At 39.2% G+C, this 18,463-nt stretch overlaps 1 protein-coding gene across 4 annotated transcripts in view; it reads right to left on the bottom strand.

Moving 5' to 3' along the window:
- The window catches only part of PTPN13 (protein tyrosine phosphatase non-receptor type 13), a 120,801-nt gene that overhangs the window by 11,441 nt on the left and 90,897 nt on the right, over positions 1 to 18,463 (bottom strand). For 2 of the 4 annotated variants that reach the window (XM_065061800.1, XM_021289191.2), the window contains 18 exons: positions 17,863 to 17,919; positions 17,208 to 17,300; positions 16,240 to 16,347; positions 15,344 to 15,475; positions 14,522 to 14,988; positions 13,427 to 13,570; positions 11,892 to 11,985; positions 11,075 to 11,160; positions 10,151 to 10,313; positions 8,945 to 9,159; positions 8,758 to 8,856; positions 6,975 to 7,330; positions 6,597 to 6,771; positions 5,455 to 5,613; positions 4,345 to 4,516; positions 4,038 to 4,248; positions 2,350 to 2,420; positions 559 to 620 (listed from right to left, as the gene is read on the bottom strand). In XM_065061800.1, coding sequence (XP_064917872.1) covers positions 559 to 620; positions 2,350 to 2,420; positions 4,038 to 4,248; positions 4,345 to 4,516; positions 5,455 to 5,613; positions 6,597 to 6,771; positions 6,975 to 7,330; positions 8,758 to 8,856; positions 8,945 to 9,159; positions 10,151 to 10,313; positions 11,075 to 11,160; positions 11,892 to 11,985; positions 13,427 to 13,570; positions 14,522 to 14,988; positions 15,344 to 15,475; positions 16,240 to 16,347; positions 17,208 to 17,300; positions 17,863 to 17,919 — 2,864 coding nt within the window. The remainder of the gene's footprint in view (positions 1 to 558; positions 621 to 2,349; positions 2,421 to 4,037; positions 4,249 to 4,344; positions 4,517 to 5,454; positions 5,614 to 6,596; positions 6,772 to 6,974; positions 7,331 to 8,757; positions 8,857 to 8,944; positions 9,160 to 10,150; positions 10,314 to 11,074; positions 11,161 to 11,891; positions 11,986 to 13,426; positions 13,571 to 14,521; positions 14,989 to 15,343; positions 15,476 to 16,239; positions 16,348 to 17,207; positions 17,301 to 17,862; positions 17,920 to 18,463) is intronic. The other 2 variants (XM_065061801.1, XM_065061802.1) reach the window with 2 other exon arrangements.

Here is an 18,463-nt window from a genome sequence, read left to right as displayed (position 1 = left end):
ATATCTCGTCTGAGATAGGGTGAGGGGCGGGCAGGACTGTCATTCAGCAGCTTTTAGGTGTGTTAAAAGTTTCACACAAAAAGAGCAAATACAAACATTTTAAAGCAACTAAGAAAAAAACCCCACGTGGTGATGAAGAAGCAACCACTACAAGAGAACACACAGTCGTATTTAACATTATTATAACCCCTATAAAACATATGCAGGCTTTAATACATTTGGTCCCACAACACATCATTGCTCAGGAAAAAATAAACATACAAAGGGGAAAAAGAAAGAAAACCATCTGGTAAATAGAACATGCAAGCATCTGCAGGAACTGTGACAAGAAACAAGTTTTTCTGGGTAACAGCCTCACATCCTTCTCATAAGACCATTTTTCTTTAAACAAACAGTCCCAAAGAAAAAGATCATGATCACTGCTTATTCTCATCAACTGACAACAGTGGATTTGCATACTTTCATTAACAGACTGTTTAATTTATTTATTTTAATAATGTGTGTGAAGTAGATTTTCTCTCTGGTTAATGATAATACACACAACAGAGGAATATTTACCTTGGGCCCATAAGCCTGAGTTGTCTTTTCTGTTTTATCACAGGGATCACCACAGGAACAGCCTTAACAAAAAAAGGAAAACATGACAACTTCACAGGAATGTTTTCACAGAAATTAAATTAGCCCGCATCAATTGTTATTATGAAGGAAACAAGGTATTCAATATCATGTTATAAAATGAGTAAAACTTACATCTGATGGACTATACTTTATAATGGCTTTTTGAATGTTACACTGAATGGGATCAGAGGGCATTAATATAAGTAACCAAGCCTAAAAACAGAGAAATATTCATAAGTAGCTTAACAACATACAGCAGAAACACTTGCACCTTTGGGAAATAGGGCATGATTCCCTTTCCCTTGAAATGTACAAAATACAACCCCACAATAATCTGTCACCAACTTAAAAAAAAAAATATTTTAAACATCATCTGACATCTGGGTCCTTGTTCAAAGGCACCTTTTTCCTTCTTGGTAAAGAAAAGAGAGATATGATATCAAAGAACACTGCCTATCCTAGACATCCCATCACTAGAAAAATAAGTGAGACCAAGTGGAACCAGTAGATGCTATATACCTACCTACTAGTGAAGTTCTGGATTTTCATATACATTATGCTTTTACAAGCTAAGAAACTTGTCGATGAAGTAATAAAGGCTAAGATTAATGTTATACCTTGTTGTGAACCTATGCGTGACAAGTCATCTACAGGAAGGGAATTTTAAGTGAGGTCTTCCAAGATTCTGTTACATGTCTTGTTCCTAATGAATATCCTGGCTCAGTTTTTTTGAAACAAAATGTGTAGGATGCTTGTATAGTACGTGAGCAACACTGTGAGAGTTGCAATAATTTCATAAGGCAAGATCAATACTCAAAGTTATCTAGACACATCAAATGAAATGTGAGAAAAAAGACTATGATGAATCAGGACAAATGCAAAGTGCCACATTTCAAAGAAGAAACAAATGCGGAAGACAGTAAGTAACCACATAAGCAGTTGTTCTGCACAGAAGCAAACGTAGGTGGTAAGGGATCCTGAGTTTGAGTGAACAAGGCACTCTTTAGCAAAAGGAAGTTCATCTCACTCAAGATGTATTGACAGGAAAGCTGCCTGGACATGATTCTTCCTGTCTGCTTGGTGCTGCTGAGCCTCACCCAGTGCTGTGTTTGGGACCCAAAGCACCACACTTGAAGAGGAAAACAGCCAGATGTAAACAAACTGGAGGAGAGCAATAAAAGCAATTTGGGCTCCTTTGACCTTGAAAAAGAGAAGAACAATGGCAGACCTGAAGCCCTTTCAAACGTACCAAATTGGTATTTTTATGCCTGGTCAGAGGAAACATCATCATCTTTAATAATATTATTAAGTATGATGATGATAATAATCAATTGACTAGGTTTTTTTAAAAACTTTTTGAAAGACAGGCTTGATAATAGAGAATTTCTGAACCACAAAAGAAATGGAATCACAAAACCATCCCTGGAGGTATTCAAAAGATGTGTAAATGTGGCACTTACAGGCTTAATTTGGTGGTGGACTTCGCAGTATCAGCTTTACAGCTGGACTCTACAATCTCAAAGGTCTTTTCTAACCTAAATGATTCTATGATAAAAAGACCATTGTTGAATCTTTAAGTGTAGCTTTTATAAGAAAGATCGAGCAAACACTTGCTGGAGCTGATGTCAGTATGTGGAGTTCTAGGGCAGCCTTTGGACTAGGAGGCTCATTTTTTAATTCATTTTTATAAATGTGCATTTCACTTGGAACAAGTAAGCAATCAAGTCTTACCATTAGCTTTCATTGGCCATGGATTTGAGTTATCGGGGCTCCTGGATTTTGGAAGTACCGGATGACCATCTCTATGAAAAGAAATGTTTACAGAAATTTTTATTAAAAAAATAAATAACGATAATAGTATATATTTTACATCAATATCTGATGATCAGTAGAACTGCTAATTGTGCCTTGTACTACAACAGTTCTGGAATACTTGAAATATTCAATGAGAGAGATTAGGCACCAGTAATTAAGTTAGTTCCTACTTCAGGGAGCACCAAAGAACTAATTAGAGCTGGAGTTTCCTTCTAGATTCTGACAAAAAGATGCAATCTCGCAGCCTCAGGACTTTGCATCTCCTACCCCTTCTGGGATAAAACAGAGTAGGAAGAAGAAAGGGAGAGAGAAAACAAAGAATGGCAGGCATGGCTGGAAGACCTAAAAAAATAAGTAAATGTTTCAGTCCCAGGCAAATATTAGGACAGAGTAATCTGGAGAGTTTTTTAGACTGCTGTATTGCCATAAAAGAAGCAGCAGAGATCAGTGAAAGCTAGGATTTGTGCTGTAGAGTTTTGACATTCACCAGTGTGTTGGGACACATATGTGACAGCAGAACTACTTAAACACATGTGCTGGTTTGACTGAAAATGGGTTAATTTTCTTTGTGCAGTCAGAAACCTTTCTTTTTCATAGCTAGAATGCTCATTATTTGGACCTAGTTTGAGAACAAGAGATAACACCCCAGCACAGAGCTCATGTTTTTAATTGCTCTGGTCTGAGAGCCAAGGACACTCTGAGCACTCTGCCCACAGGTGTGAGGCACTGAGGAAGGGGGGCATGGATGGAGTGGTGCTTGACTAACATCCAGACTGCTCAGTGAGAGTATTCAATCCCATTAGCGTCATGTTCCAGAGTGGGGCCTTCTGGTTTCTTGTTCTCCTCTTCTGCTCTCTCTCTGGGGTGCAGCCAGGGGAGTCTTTGGTGCAGGACATTTAGTCCGGCTTTTGCCATTTTGCAGAGGCCTCTGGGCCTTTCTGCCTTTTTCCTCTTTTTTTTTGCTGTCAGGGACCAGGTACTGCTTGCTGGGACTGGCTACTAAGTGTGGACAGAGTTTGTGAGGAATTGCCTTGAGTATCTTTTATTTCTATTTTATACATATATTTACTACTAGTATATTAGTATTTTGTTATTTTATTAAACTGTGTTGATCTCAATCCAAGTTTCTCCCTTCCCTTTTGATTCTCTTCTCTATTGGGGAGGGTGGGAAAGGGGGTGAGTGAGCAGCTATTGTGGTTGTATTGCTAGCTTGGGTTGAACCATGACAGCACAAAACAACATTTCATCTTCTTTTTATGATTATGGAACGCTCAGCAGTTGTTTTAAGAAAAATGAGTAATTCCATTTAAATAACTTGTGTCGTATTTTGAAAATGATACTTTTGAACACTTATACTTCATAGCCGGACAGAGCTTTGTGAAAAACACAAACCACAGCAAGTACTAAGTATTCTTCTGCTTCACTGCAGCATAGTAAACTGTGAAGATACAGACCTTTTTTGTGGCATCAGTCCTCAATAACATGCCACCTAGTACCATTCTGGTGAATTAGTTGTCATAACAGGATCATGTTTTACCCATATACTCATACAATCATGGGAGAAAAATTAAAAGTACAGGGAATCATTTGCTTCCACAACATACCTGGTTGCTTTGAGCACCACTTTGGGAAGGGATGTTTCCAGCATCCTTTTGGCTTCTTTCAGAGTCATTCCCTGTGTGCTTACTCCATTAATGTAATGGATAATATCCAGTGCATTGAGACTCTCCTCTCTGGCAGCAACTGATCTGGGGAGAATGTCACTAATATACACAATTTGGTAAAGGCTGTCATGACCTCCTGACAACGACAAACCTTTGCAGGAGAAAAAAAACAAAAAATCAAGTTATTTCTTTGTAACTGAAGAGAAAAATTTGCATTAGAGCAAAAAGCAGTATACTTCTATGTTACCTAGCTCCTCCTCATGGCACATTAGTGTAATGTCAGGCAGTAAGTGAGGCAACACTGGCATCTTGGGTAACTCCAAAACACGCCCTAGCACTAATCTGACAGTCTTTGGGGCAGCACGGAGAAAGCTGACTGCATCAGTATGGCTCATATTAGTGACATCAATGTCATTAACCTGCAAAGATAAAAGCAGAGATCTCCTTGTTAAGTTCAAAGTAAAATAGCCAGCATTACTGTGGAAACAATTACTACTGTTCCTATCGTTGACTTTTGACATTAAAGGACAAAACAATGATGCTTTATCAACAATAGCTGCAGTTCACCATATTTACCCAGGGAGATAGAACACACATATGCAACTGAACTTTGGCAAATAAAGAAACAACTTACAGTCCAAATGTCAAAATTTTAAACAATCTGAAGAGGTACATTTTACTGTTCCTATCAAAAAAAAAAGGAATGCTATAACTGCATAAGCCCAACACCTGAGAGCCTGACTCACAACCTAATCCAATTTGTCTTGTATTTGTTTTACTTTATTAAGGTGTAACAGTATTCAGCAGTGCTTCATTGCCCTGATCTAGCAATGACTCACACGTGTGCTCTGTGTAATGCACTTGTCACTATTGCTCAGTCCCTGTAAGCCCAAATGCAGGTTTTCAGTTGATCAGAAACTAATACTGTAATGATGAATATCTGTACTACATGATATGTACCTGGTAAACTCTTCTGCAGCAAATCTCTTAAAATTTTTTTCCTAACAGTATGTCAGCCATACATGTATTCTACCATCAACTACTCCACATATTTGAGTGACCATCTTATTGAATAAAGCAATGCTTCTTTCTTTAAACCTTTTTTTTTCTATCAAAAATAGTGCTTGCACACATGCCTAGCTGCATGACATACTGTAACTCCTTGTATCAATCTTCTCACATGCTTCCATCCTTGTATTTCTTTTGTCCAAGTGCTATCAAATTATGCCTCTTTGAACATGCATGCCTTTGTTCCTTAACCACATTTACTTTGACCCACAATACATTTTACACCTTTTTGGACTCAAAGTTGTCCTTTTCATGCAATTCCTGTATCTGGAAATGTTAATTCTCTCACTTTTATAAGTCGGTCTCCAGGTCGTAGTCTCCCATCGCTTTTGGCAGGATCCTGAACAATGTCATGAATGTAGCAGCCAATGTTATCATGACCTTTGGTCACTGTAAAACCCAGACTACCCTTTTCTGACTTTGTCATGGTGACTTGGAGCTCTGCTTCCTAGGGGAAGAAAATAGCACTTTACAGCACAGACAAACAGAAGCAATTTGAATGCTTTACTGAATTTAAGACAGTTAGAAATAGACAACTGATTTACCTACATGTGTCTTAGCAGTTTCAGTTTAGCTGCTTCAAATAAGCACCTCTAGTGAATTCAGAGAGACTACTGTTTTGCATGGAGCTAACCTTGGGCCAAAGGCCTAGGATGTAAACAAAATTGTGAAGGCACATGCCAAAACTGACACCTTATTTTACCCTCAACCAGCTGCCATATAAAAAAAGGCACTGCATTTTTTTTCATATAAGACAACACAACAGGAATTATTCAACTTAAGAAAGTGAATGTATTTTCCTACAATGAGATACAATACTACAGCTTATCTTGGAACTGTACACATGAACATTTCATCTATTTCAATTTGCATGACTTTTGATTTGAAAGATACGTATCTCCATCATTTGCATAGAAACTCACACAGCACCAAAAGGTTTGAGAAAGATTTCTGAAGGGACAAAGAGAGAGTTGACAATCACACCAAAAATTAACAGGCCAGAAGCAAGATATCTGCCATCTAAATTTCACCTGAATACATCATTTAGAGGTAGGTAAATATTTAATACCAAGTTCTCTAGGCTGAAATGACACACAAAATAAACCTATACACATCCACCTGTGTACACATATATGCATGGATGTTTACAGAGGGAAATATATCAAACTCTGCAAGAGCCCAAGCAGAAAATGCCTGTGGACACTTGTATGAGCAGCCACAGTTCAGTGGTTACAAACAGCACCTGTCTGTGTGCCACATATAATGCACACCCCCAGGTTAGTGCAAGTATAACATGCAACTGTGACATTTGTAAATTAATGTACCTAACCTCTATGCAGTCACGCCCAATACCATGGCTAAAAAAAAATTCCAGTTGGCCACAACAGTACATAACATTTATGCTACTGAAAGACAGAAACAGTAAATTACCGGTTCATATTCTTCAGCATTTTTTTCCAACTGGCCGAGTAATGAATTTGTTCCTTCCAGGTGTGGAGTCAGCTCAGAAGCAGGAGTAGCATAACAGTCATTTATTAAAACGGATGTAGGAACATCAGGAATGGTTCCACAGGTTGGGATCAGTGGCAAATCCAATGGCAAATCACTGTGGATAAACAAGCGAAAAAAAACCAAAACCAAGGATCAGCTTGCGCAACATGGCTGTCACCCATAAATTATTATATGAACAAATATTGACTTCATGAAGATCTATAATCTAAACAAAAATGTATTTCTATGAACTAGTCCAACAAACCATTTTTGTAAACACCTTCTGCAACATTAAGAGAATCACTATAAACAGTGTACCTGTCCTCAAGCTTGCTAGGAGCCTCTTGGTTGGAATACAAGCCAGTACGAACAGCCTCCTCCTGACCACCACGTGGCTCGTGCTGATCATGTGCATGTGTCACGGCTTCACTGGAGTTTTGGTACAGGGCAGAATTCCAGCCAGGGCCCACCTGCATTGGCAAGTCTGTCGCCTCCTCATCAGCACTCCTGCTGCTGTCACTGTAGCTGTCTCTTCTAGAGGGAGATTTCAGCCTTTTGTTGCTCAGATCAGCAGTTTCATTTTCATCTGAGCTGTCACCTTGTTCTACGTTTGATGGACCAGAAACCTCTCTGCTGACATCTGGAAATACTTGGTGGGGTGAATGGATGGGAGTCTACAAGGAGCAAGGACATGTAATTCATCAAATTCCAGTTTTGATGACAGAAGAAAGCTGCAAAGACTGCATAAAATTACCAAAAGTCAGCGGCTCTTTCAATTCAGACTGTTGCCTCAACCAGCTGAACGTATCACAGCACAGTTTCACCAAGTTCAAGGCAACTTGGCCAAGAGAAAGTGTGCAAAACTTTGAAACATGCACTGCTGAAAAACTGCAAATTCATCTAAGGAAAACAAATATACTCTTAGCTTTTGCCTCAGAGACCCAACTGACAGATGCCTTTAAGCTGTGCCCAGTAGTCTTCTAGGCCACGACCACAAAATCCCTTCCAACCAGAACACCCGTTGTGCAACTGCAGTCAAACTGATCTCACGCAGGATGGAAACGGGAAAGCTTTCAAACAAAAGCCAACATAACACAGCACAAAAACTATGGTAATTTACACCAAATTAAGACTGTTCAGCCAAGATATTAATGCCCCATGATGAACAACATTTTTCTCAATAATCACATATTCCTAAGAATGAAGTCAGCTACCAGACACACAAAGTTTAAAAGCTTCGTTTATACCTTCACAGCCAAATTCTTCTGTTCATGAACACAGTGATCCGTGATAAAGTTATAACAAAAATTGCCATTTGTTTATTGGTTTTTCTGTTCTTTTAATATACGTGCTGTTTTATTAAAGCTTTTCTATACTACAAATAGGTTAATTACAGCACTAGTTATTTGTATTATTAGTTTGTTCAGTTGCAAATCTCTAATTGTAACTTCACTTACATTTGTACATTTAAGCTTCTGTCATCTGACTTGAATGTTTTTTATTGATTGAAAATGATATTAAAATAACTTAAATTGAAGACTTGTCTCCATTATTTTTTTATACTTTCCTGCATTATGGAAAGTCTATTTTTCAGACAAACTTCCCTATACATTCCCTTTTGTTGAAACACATTTAATTTCCACTTCTTCCAATTGTCCTAAAATAGCCTTCTGTTATCTTGATTTTCTTATTGGAGCATTTTGAAAATATCTTTTGTAACACCCCTAATTTCCAAACAAATTAGCGTTTCACAAAGTATTCTTCAGATACATTACAGAAATATCCAATTTCTACTTGAGATCAACTTCAAACCATTGGGCTACAAAGAAAACCCCATCTCAGAAACAGTGTATTAAGCCAATCTCAAATGTTTTAAGCCACAAAAATCGAGAAAAAAAAATAAAGTCTGCATTCTTTTCATATTTCCGTGAAATGCTTTGTTTACTCACGAAGGATTTACTATAGGAATCACGTTTCTGCGAGCACCCTCCCCCATCTTTCCATCTGCGTTTTGCATTTAAATAACCCACTCACCAGACCAAATAAATGAGCTTTCAAACAGTAATTAAAAAAAAATTAAATCATACGTCATACACCTTACCAACAAAGAAGGATCAATGTCTGGTAGTGTACCAGGTGACGGTCGACAAAGGAGAAGAGAGACTTCTGGAGATGTTCCCCTCAGAGCAGAGATGACTTCCTATGGCCACAGTAGATTTATTATTAGACACGGACCCCCAAGATTTGCAGGACTACCAGAGCATGACTTATACTACTAAGATACAAACCTGCTGGGATAAACCCTTTAGTGATGCCCCGTTCACTTTCAGGATGACGTCCCCAACTTCTATCTGCCCACATTCTGCAGCAGGCTGCCCAGGGAAGAGCTTTTTCACCCTCACAATAGTTGAGCCCATTTGCTCTGGGGTGAGATTATCTTCACGGCAGAAACTGAACCCAAGGCCCGAGCTGTTCTTCAGCAGCTTCACCTCAAATGTGTTCTCTGCAAAAAAAACATGAACTGATTATTTCCTAAATCACACTGGCCATTAAAACAAGCAGCTGGTGCTCTTACTCCAGATGTGACAGTGCAGAGTTTCCCCCTTGCAGGGTTCTGCTTAACGTCTATTTTAGTGAACATAAGCATTAACTAAAAGATCCCTCCAAGTTAAAGAGGACACAAAAAGCTGATCATGACTTCTCAGTCCGCTGCCTTGCCCTGACAATATCCACACTATACAGAAATACAAGGTGTCTCCAAAATACTGTTCCCAGGGAAGTCCATAAAGGAGCCTGCTAAAGCACCGAGTGGCAGGACCTTTCTGGCCACAGATCAGATATTAGTGAGAGCAGCAACTGGAACCCCTGGCAGACAGCATAAATCCCAGGCAGGAAGACCAAAACGTATCTGCAGTGGTTTCCCCGTCTGGGTAGGCTTCCCTGCCCTTCACAGCACGAGAAGCTCTAACATGTCAGCCTCTCATCGGCTACACAAATGCCTCATGTCCTCTCTCTTCATGCAGTTCCTCTCTCACCTAGACAGGAACAGCAGGACCTACAGGAGGCTCCCCTTATATATAAGCATGTCAACCTCCCCTTGTCACTCCTTAGCAGCACCAGAGCTAGCAGTACTCCTTCTACTCCAGCCTTGCTATAGCCCTGACCTGGGAAGCTCATGAAATTAGGAAATGACAAGGAACAGTGAGAGAGCAAACAGTTATACAGTCACTAAACAAAGTTGCCAAGATGCGGAAAGAAATCTTAGAAACAAATGTAACAGCGTAAAAAGGAAAGAGACTGCATTATGCGCAGTCACTAAACAAAGTTGCCAAGATGCGGAAAGAAATCTTAAAAACAAATGTAACAGCATAAAAAGGTATAGATTTTTACCAGCTCTGTCTCTTGTCTGTCATTCTACAGAAACTCTGACGAAAAACAGCATAAAAACTAAAGGATGCTTTGAAAGTTCAGACAATTTTCATACATGACCCGACCTGCGGTGACGAAGCTGTAATCTTTGGCATTTGCAGTTTTTGTCGCTGGTTTCTCCTGCGGCTCACACTGCCCCACCAGATTTGGAGGTGTGCACTGTGGTGTTACCGGAGCATGAACCTTGGCCACGGAAAGCTGCCCTTTTTCCAAAAGCAGATGCACCACCTGAAGAGATGGAAAATTCTCCAGTTAACTGGCAACAGTCATGGAGATACCACAGTCTAGAACACCTGTTTCTTTCTAACTTTCAGACTTCAAAGTTTTGCAGCAGTAAACTTCATCGACGCCTCTCTCCGCTGTACATCTTCCATTTATTCCGTATTTTAAGGGCTGTAAGTGACAACCTCCAAGATTAACTAACGGATTTGTGAGATACTTGGCAACACAGCATAATAAAAGGTTGTGAGAGGGTGAAGAAGTGTCAAAGACAGTGTCATTTTCACATGCATACATAGAAGAGAGTTAAAAGCATTTTCTACAAGGAGTACAACAGTTAATTCTTTGCAGCTCTGGATGTGTACATTTACTGCCTATTTTCAGGTGTGCATGTACTTCAATATATGAAGCAGCTGCCATAAAAGGCACTATTAAATGAGGAGACACCACTGATAGAGTCAAGCACTATCCAAAAAGGCCAGGACTCAAGTAAAGCTACCAACACAGCGGCATATAAGGAGGGACTCCTTCCTATGAAAACCAGGGACAAGGAGAACCCAATTCCATGCAAACCTCTCACCCACACACAGAGCCAGAATTTTGCCTGGGTGGGCAGCGAGACTTGAGGTCCAGGAGCCAAAAATTGTAAAAAACACATCTAAACCAACCTGGATGCTGAGGAGAATTCCAGTCTTCATGTTCCTTTACCTCTTTTTCACTCATGATTAACTGGTTTATTACAGACAAGAGCAGAACCAGCAGCTGCTTACCTGCCCAGTGCTTCTCAGCATTTCAACAGCTTGCTTATGAGTAGCACCTTCCAAACTAATCCCATTGACAGAGAGCACACGGTCACCTATGAATGATTAATAATATAAGAAAAGGAGGCAGAACATAATCTATAAAATGTGTATGATGCACAGAAACCTTCAGGCTTCAGCTAACAAGGACTGTTACTAAAGCAAATTCTCTCTCCCCTCCACACTCTGAGTCAATGAGAGAACTTTGCAACTAAACTATTTTGGGATAACCTTGTGTCAAAGCTAGTGTTAACCCTCAGAACGATGGCCTGCCACAAAACTCAGACTCTTTATTAGAAACAATTCTTAGTCTACAGTGAGAATTCTCGCCACAGTGAAGAATGTGGCTTGGCTTACAAACAAGAAAAGCACTAACAATTACAGTGATTTTCTGTATTGAGTTGCCCAGCAGGCCAAGCAAGAAGGCCACAAATAATACAAAGCCCTCTCTCTCCATGGCTGGAATAGAGAAGTGTTCTCCATGAACACAGGCTGCATTAGAAGAGAGAAAAAAAAAAATAAAAGAACCTGCAGCCTGTCTCCTATTTTTCCCCTCCACAATTCTCAACAGTTTTCTGCTGGTTCTGCAGCTGTTCTACACTTTTTTAATCTTCACCCACAGAATTATCAAAGGCAATATTTAAAGTGACAACTGAAAAAGGTACAATGAAAGGAGGCAAACAGAGCTCCTACCTTCTACACCACAGTATATCCCTCAAGTCTGCCACAGACAGTTATCTGCCGTTTTTCACATTAACAACCCCAACAGAAAGAACTGCAATACTACCTTTTTCTATCCTGCCATCTGCTTCGGCTGCTCCCTTAGGAATAATCGCTTTCACATAAATACCACCATGCCGTATGCTAGTATTTACACCACCCTAAAAGGAAAGCAAAAATAGGATTTGTTAGTCCTTTGCAGTTAGAACACTTAGTAATTAAACACAAGGTCACATAAGGAAAGCTGTACTCAGGAAGCACTTGGGCTACTGGCACGTAAAAGGAATAGTCACACTATCAAAATCAAAATGTTACACACAAAGCAGTTTTTGCAGTCATGCAATTTATTGTGAATGAAGTTGGGGGCAGGAAGACTGTAAAAAACCACGATGCATCACAATGCAAATGCACTCAAATTGAACAAATGTTCTTCAGCAGAAACGTGTCTGCGCTGTGCTGGACTTCAGGTGCTTGCTTGCATTTCAGAGCTCAGCGAGGTGTGGGAGCACAGCATGCAGAGGGAGACCAAGAGCATATTAATGTTCACTCCCAAAGCACATGGTATCACCTGTGAACTCTTAGAACACAGAACTCATTGTACGCCTCTTCTTTTCATCACTGTACAAGACAGCAATCCGAGGGGCACAACAAGGGTTGAAAAAGGAAAACACAATGAAGATACCACTTGGTCATCCTTTAAAGGAAATCTTGGCATCGGTTGGCATCTTCTAACATTTTCTACAAGGCCAATGCATGAATACAGTGGGCTGGATGCTATTCAATAACCAACCACTTTATTCCTCCAGCTGTCTCAAAGTACAAGCTTGACAAAGCGATATGACTTTGGATAGACTGGGATGCTAAAATAATAGAATTTCATCCTGTTCCTTTTACAATACTAGCCACATATATGGAAAATCTTGGAAACTGGCACTCCACCTACACACCTATTAATGCGGCCACACCTGGGAGAAGGCCAACTTAGTTTTAGGTATAAATAACTGGTGAAAGCCACCAGTTTTGAATTACAGCTAGTAACTTCTCTCTAGTGTTGCAATTTGAGCAAGTTTTCCTTTTTCAATTTACCTCATAGTTTGGTGATCTGAGACAATATTCGAATATTAAAATACCAAAATGTATTTTTGAACAAAATACAAGAACAGGAACAGTGAAAAATGTGTGCATCTCAGTTATACATCTTCCTTGAAGTGCCACTCTGCATGACGGCAGGCCTTAAACGTAAACTACTTTCAAAATTTTGTTGCCTGAAGAGAAACTAACTCATTAAAAATACATTTTCACTCATATTGCAAGAAGACAGTGTCAGCCAGGTCTTATCTAGATTTAATCACTTTTTTTGCCTTCTGCCTTTTATCCAGCAGAGGGAGAACACTAAACACAGTATATGTGTGTGGATGTGCATATATACTCTTAAGTAACACTGCCGGCAATATCTGTCAGGGAAGGTCCTATTCCTCTCTTAAATTTGCCCCATGATTAGGTGGCAAGGGACAAAGACTTCAGAAAAATATTTTGCTTCCTTGTAATTTAGCAATTTAATGGGTTGCTGGGAGTAGAGAAAAAGAGAAAACATCTGAAAACCTTGTCAAACAGTACCGTGACACTTATTCCCAAGCCGTTATCTTTTTTGGCTAGTTCAACCTCAAAGATATCTCCAGGTTTAAGAAGTGTTGCAGTAACCTTTTTAGAATTCATTTTGTTTGCTGTATTTGCTGCTGCTGATTCCTTTATTTAAAAAAAAAAAAGAGAAAAAAAAAAAAATAATTATTTGTCATTAGAACAGAAGTGTACAGTTAAGACCCTAAAGGATGTGGTTTTGAGTCAGATGCAGCCAAAAGGAGTCCACATGGGAAAGTATCAACTAGTAAGGCTCATTGCTTTAACTCTTCCATTGCTGCAGTTGAACGGGTTTAGCACAGAAATGTGCCTGACCTTCAGCAGCTGAGCCTTTATCGCCAAAGTGAGCCAGTCACAGAACACAGAAACTTCAGTATTACAGCAGCCTAGGGCCTGTTGGATTAATTTGCGGGAGCTGCCACAACTTTATTGAATAAACTCCACCAGATGAAAAGAAATCACTGAAAGTTAGGATTTAGTTTGTATTAATTGCCACTGTGTACTTTCGAAAAGCTGAAGCAGTAAGCTGTCTCTGGAGCTCACCGCTGAACTTCTCTACACAAGAGCAGTTCTCTACGGACTAGATGGAACCCAAAATATGAGTTCTGCTGCCACCCATTCCAGATGCACCAATACTACTTTCATCTAATTCAGGGAAAACTTAATTTATCTGCCAGGTGAGCAAACTTACCTGCAGAGGTTGTCACTAGACTATGATCACACATTGGACAAACACAGCATTGAAAGTTTGTCTACAATATCAGCAATTGCACTCTATGTTCATCCCAAAGCAGAATCTGCCTCTACTTAAGACATGCCCATCTTGTGACACTGGAAAATGGGAAGTTGTTTCACGTTAAATGGGTGATTTTCTCCATTTATTTTGAACAAAATCACCAGACTACTAGAAATCAGCTATGAGCATTTGCTGTTATAAGGATAAGCTGCAGGATGGGCTGTCCTTCCCCCACACCCTTTCACCTTTATGCACATCCACAGTCAGCTATTTCACTAGCACTATTATATTGATGGGAAATATTCATATGAAATACACTCTGCCTTTTTAGCTGGCTGTTGCTCCTGACTGCTGGAATAAGTTGCTTCATCCATGTCAGAATCCCCTCGGTCAGAATATTCCACAGACTCCACTACCCCAGGCCTTCTATTTTTTGCTCGAGCACTGTCAGAAGAGGATCTTCTCTTCTCGTTCATTTTGGAAAGCCCAGATTGGGAATCACTGTAATGCTGAGGATCCTGCTGGGCTCTGCCACTGGCACGTGCGCCGAAGAATCCGGTTGTCTGGCTCTGAGACAGGCTGGCGCTCTCGGTTCTGGAGTCCTGGGAGCTCATGCTTCCATCCCGCTTGCCTCCTGACAAACCAGACAAACTCCCTGAGATGGGCTTCTGGTGGCCATGGCACCGGTTGTGTTCTTCTGAAGAGGACTCTGCCTCATTGTCCTGCACTGACGATGGCCTCCTTAAATAACCCTTTGTTCCATTACCAATGTGCGCAGCATTAGATGATGCTGAAAACCAGGAGATAAGACAGTCAGCAGGAGCTGGTAACATCTCTGCAAGTATGACACAAATTACTCAGCTGGCAACCACGTACAGTTTTACCCATTCGTACTACACAGAAAACTTTCTGTTTAGGATTCAATCGGTGGGTCCTCACTAAACGTTACCATAACACACTTTGTTCAGTCTCAGAACACAGTTTCAAGTGACTCCAGTTAGGGTGGTGTTTTACAGCTACCTCAGCTGCTTAGATTAGTGGTTTTAAGGAAACACAGGACGGTTTCACAAACAGGTGTCAAGAAGGCAGAGTGCTCAAACTCAAAGAACAATTCTTTAAGAATAAAAAAATATTTCTCCCCATACCTTGGGACAGCTTGTCCTTGGGCTGAGATATAACAAGTGTCACATCTTCAGGTGCATTCTCCAAAATTTCTAATGCTGCACGGTGGCTGACGCCTTCTAAACTTGTGCTATTCACAGATATTAGTCGGTGCCCTGGACAAAAGGGTTTGTTCAGATACAGTCTAACATCTACATGTTTACTCATTAGTAAGAATGTGAAACACAAGCCTGAAAAACTCTACACAATGCATAGATTAAAAAATACTAAATGCTGGAATAGGGAACACTAATAATTAAAAAAAAAAAAAAACACCAAACAACAACAACAAAAAAAACCCAGCCCAAAGCAAACAAAACTGTTTATGAATATTTTCTCTTTATAAACCTCCCAAACTTCTCCATACTAGGTTATTTTCCTGACTTCTGTCACCCATTTCTACCTTCTCTCCTGCTATAAGAAAAACAGATGCAAAAGAAAAAAAACGAGAAAGTGATATAAGCAAATGTGTAGTTAGATTCAAAGTACAGACTAAAATAGGAAAAAGAAAGCAGATACTAATTAAAGTATGTATATATTTTTGTTGTTGTAGTAATATGGTTACATTCTCTTTTTCCAAAATCAAACAATGGATTTTGAGTCTTAAAAAATTGAAATTACAAAGCATTTATTGAGAGGCAATAGCAAATAACTTCAAGTTTCTGCTACTTCAAGCTTCATCATTTTTACTTTGATTCAAATGATTTTTGTTTTCATACAGTTTAACAAAGAATTACCACCAGCTTTCAGATATTACCCAGAAGGTAACTGAAGGCTGTTGTTTGTAAGGGACCAATACCTGCAGCCATAGATGGAAATGGTACTACATACATGTTTGACTTTTTATTTCATGTATACACCTCTTATCTACAATATTCACCTGGCTTTAGAGATCCTTCCAAATCAGCTGGCCCTCCAGGAATAACTGAATGAATAAAAATTCCCAGATCAAGTTTCCCCGTCTTCTCTCCACCAACTATTTGAAAGCCTATTAAAAAAAAAAAAACCTCAAAGTGGGCAAAATTTTCAGTGATCAGAGTGTAACGTAACACAGTACAGGTCGGTATTTCAGAACCGACAAAAACTTAGTCATTAAATAAACGTAAAAAAAAAGAAAACTACACATCTCAAAAAACTCTACATGGAAGTAAATGGTAACGCTTTTTTTAACTAAGCTTTTACTACATTCTCTGTTTTTGAGCAAGTGATTCAGACTTTGTCCAGCTGGCTTCCCAGAAAACTCCAGCAAAGGCTACAGAAGACAACTGTGGCAAAATAAATACATGCACAAACAGATGACGTTAAATGTACATTCACTGATGAGATGAAATGTATTTTCTCTTAAAAATTTCTGGTTTTCTCCAGTGATAGAAGAAGGAATGGAGTGCAAATACCTTGTCTTCCAGGCTCCTTAAACCTCAAATTAGTGTTACATCTGATGATACTATAAGAGTAAGAAAATCACTCCACAATTAGCTTATAATGGTTTTATAATAGCTTTTGTTTATTTGTTTAAGGCCTTCAAGCCAACACAGCTGTGAAGTGTCCACATAGCCACAAACCTTGTATCTGAAGGCAGAGATAAACTTTTAGGATAATTGGTTCTCAATGTACATATCATCCAACACTTACAACACGGAAAAAAAGAGAAATGGACTTGCTTAACATCACTCAGCAAATCAGTAGCAGGTGCTACCAAGTAAGTCCTGGCTTTAGCATCTTAAATGCCTTAGAAATCCAGCCACTGTCTGCACTGCTTTCCTCAGTCCTGCAATAAATACTTAAATACAGACCAGAAAACTCAGTTTTATTTTTAGCTTCTAGGAACACACATGACATGGCACTTACCTAAGCCAAATTTTTCATCCTTTTTCAAGTTCACCAAAGTGATCTCTCGTTCTGGTGAGGCAACGCTGCTCTGTGGTGTTTGCAGAGAGTCAACTGAAAAGTCAACATGTCGTAATCAGACACTACTTGGCTGCTCACTTATTCATATCTCTTCAGGTTTGCCTTGAAGTACTATTCCATTAAAAAAGCCTAGTTCTCTGGTAAGCTGTTCTCAACTAGCGCGGTCTAGCTTTCATCATAAGCACTTTGGTAAAACTGAGGCTTATTATATGAAGCCACTCAAACCTCAAAAGTTAAAGAACTAAAAAAAAAAAATGATCTTAGTGGGCTCTACAGAACCAGTAACCTCACATGTAAGGGAAATGAGCTTTGAAGAGCACAATATGTTTGGCAACAGCAACCTTCAAGTCTCAAACTAAACAAACACTATTCTTACTCGAAAAATATTACACACTGACGTAAAAACCTCCCACAAGAGGCAATTCAAAAGAAATATTAAGAGTTGTATTTAGAAAAAGGTCCTACCCAGCTAATTGGTAAAGGTATTTGATTTAAGAATAGTGAAGAAACAGGAGAGGTGCAACAGTGAAGCATTTGACAAGTGCTTCACAAACTGACTGAATTAATTCTATAGGCATATTATTTATCAACTTACCACTCTCTTTTAACAGCGGTGATGACGGAAGATTTCCCGAAGTATTCATGCTAACGCCTGCGACATGAATGCAAATATTACACATTGTTTTAATTTTTTTTTTTTTTTTAAATGAAAGTTACCAAGAAGTATTTCAGGCTTCACACAGTACACACAAGCTCATTCACAATATCAGATTACTTATTTTAAAAATGAATAAACACAAAAGTAGTTTTGGATTAGGAAGTCCAAATTACTCATGTATTTTGGTTGCAGTTCAAGGTTCAGATAGATGGTAGCTCATGCAAAGGCAAAGAATTGAAGAATGGACAGAGATTTGGCCTTTACAACCACTGTTAAGTTCAGATAAAATTAATATGCCTAACTTCATAAACCAACACGAGTCTTGTAAAATTTTGTACAGTAACAAACAGATTGATGCAATAACAAGCAACCTGAACCAAGTACTTCCATTTAAATTGGTTAGTATATAGAAGCATTTTTATTTGGCATGATCAATGCCCAAGCAAATGTAGGCATATTTTAAAGAGGATAAATAAATGTGCTAAGTTATGGAAGTGAGTTAAAATAATTGAAGCTTCTTAGCAAAGCACTCCTGGCC

Source organism: Columba livia, chromosome 4, assembly GCF_036013475.1.
Source record: "Columba livia isolate bColLiv1 breed racing homer chromosome 4, bColLiv1.pat.W.v2, whole genome shotgun sequence".
Taxonomy (NCBI): domain Eukaryota; kingdom Metazoa; phylum Chordata; class Aves; order Columbiformes; family Columbidae; genus Columba; species Columba livia.
This window is presented reverse-complemented; position numbering and strand designations above follow the sequence as displayed.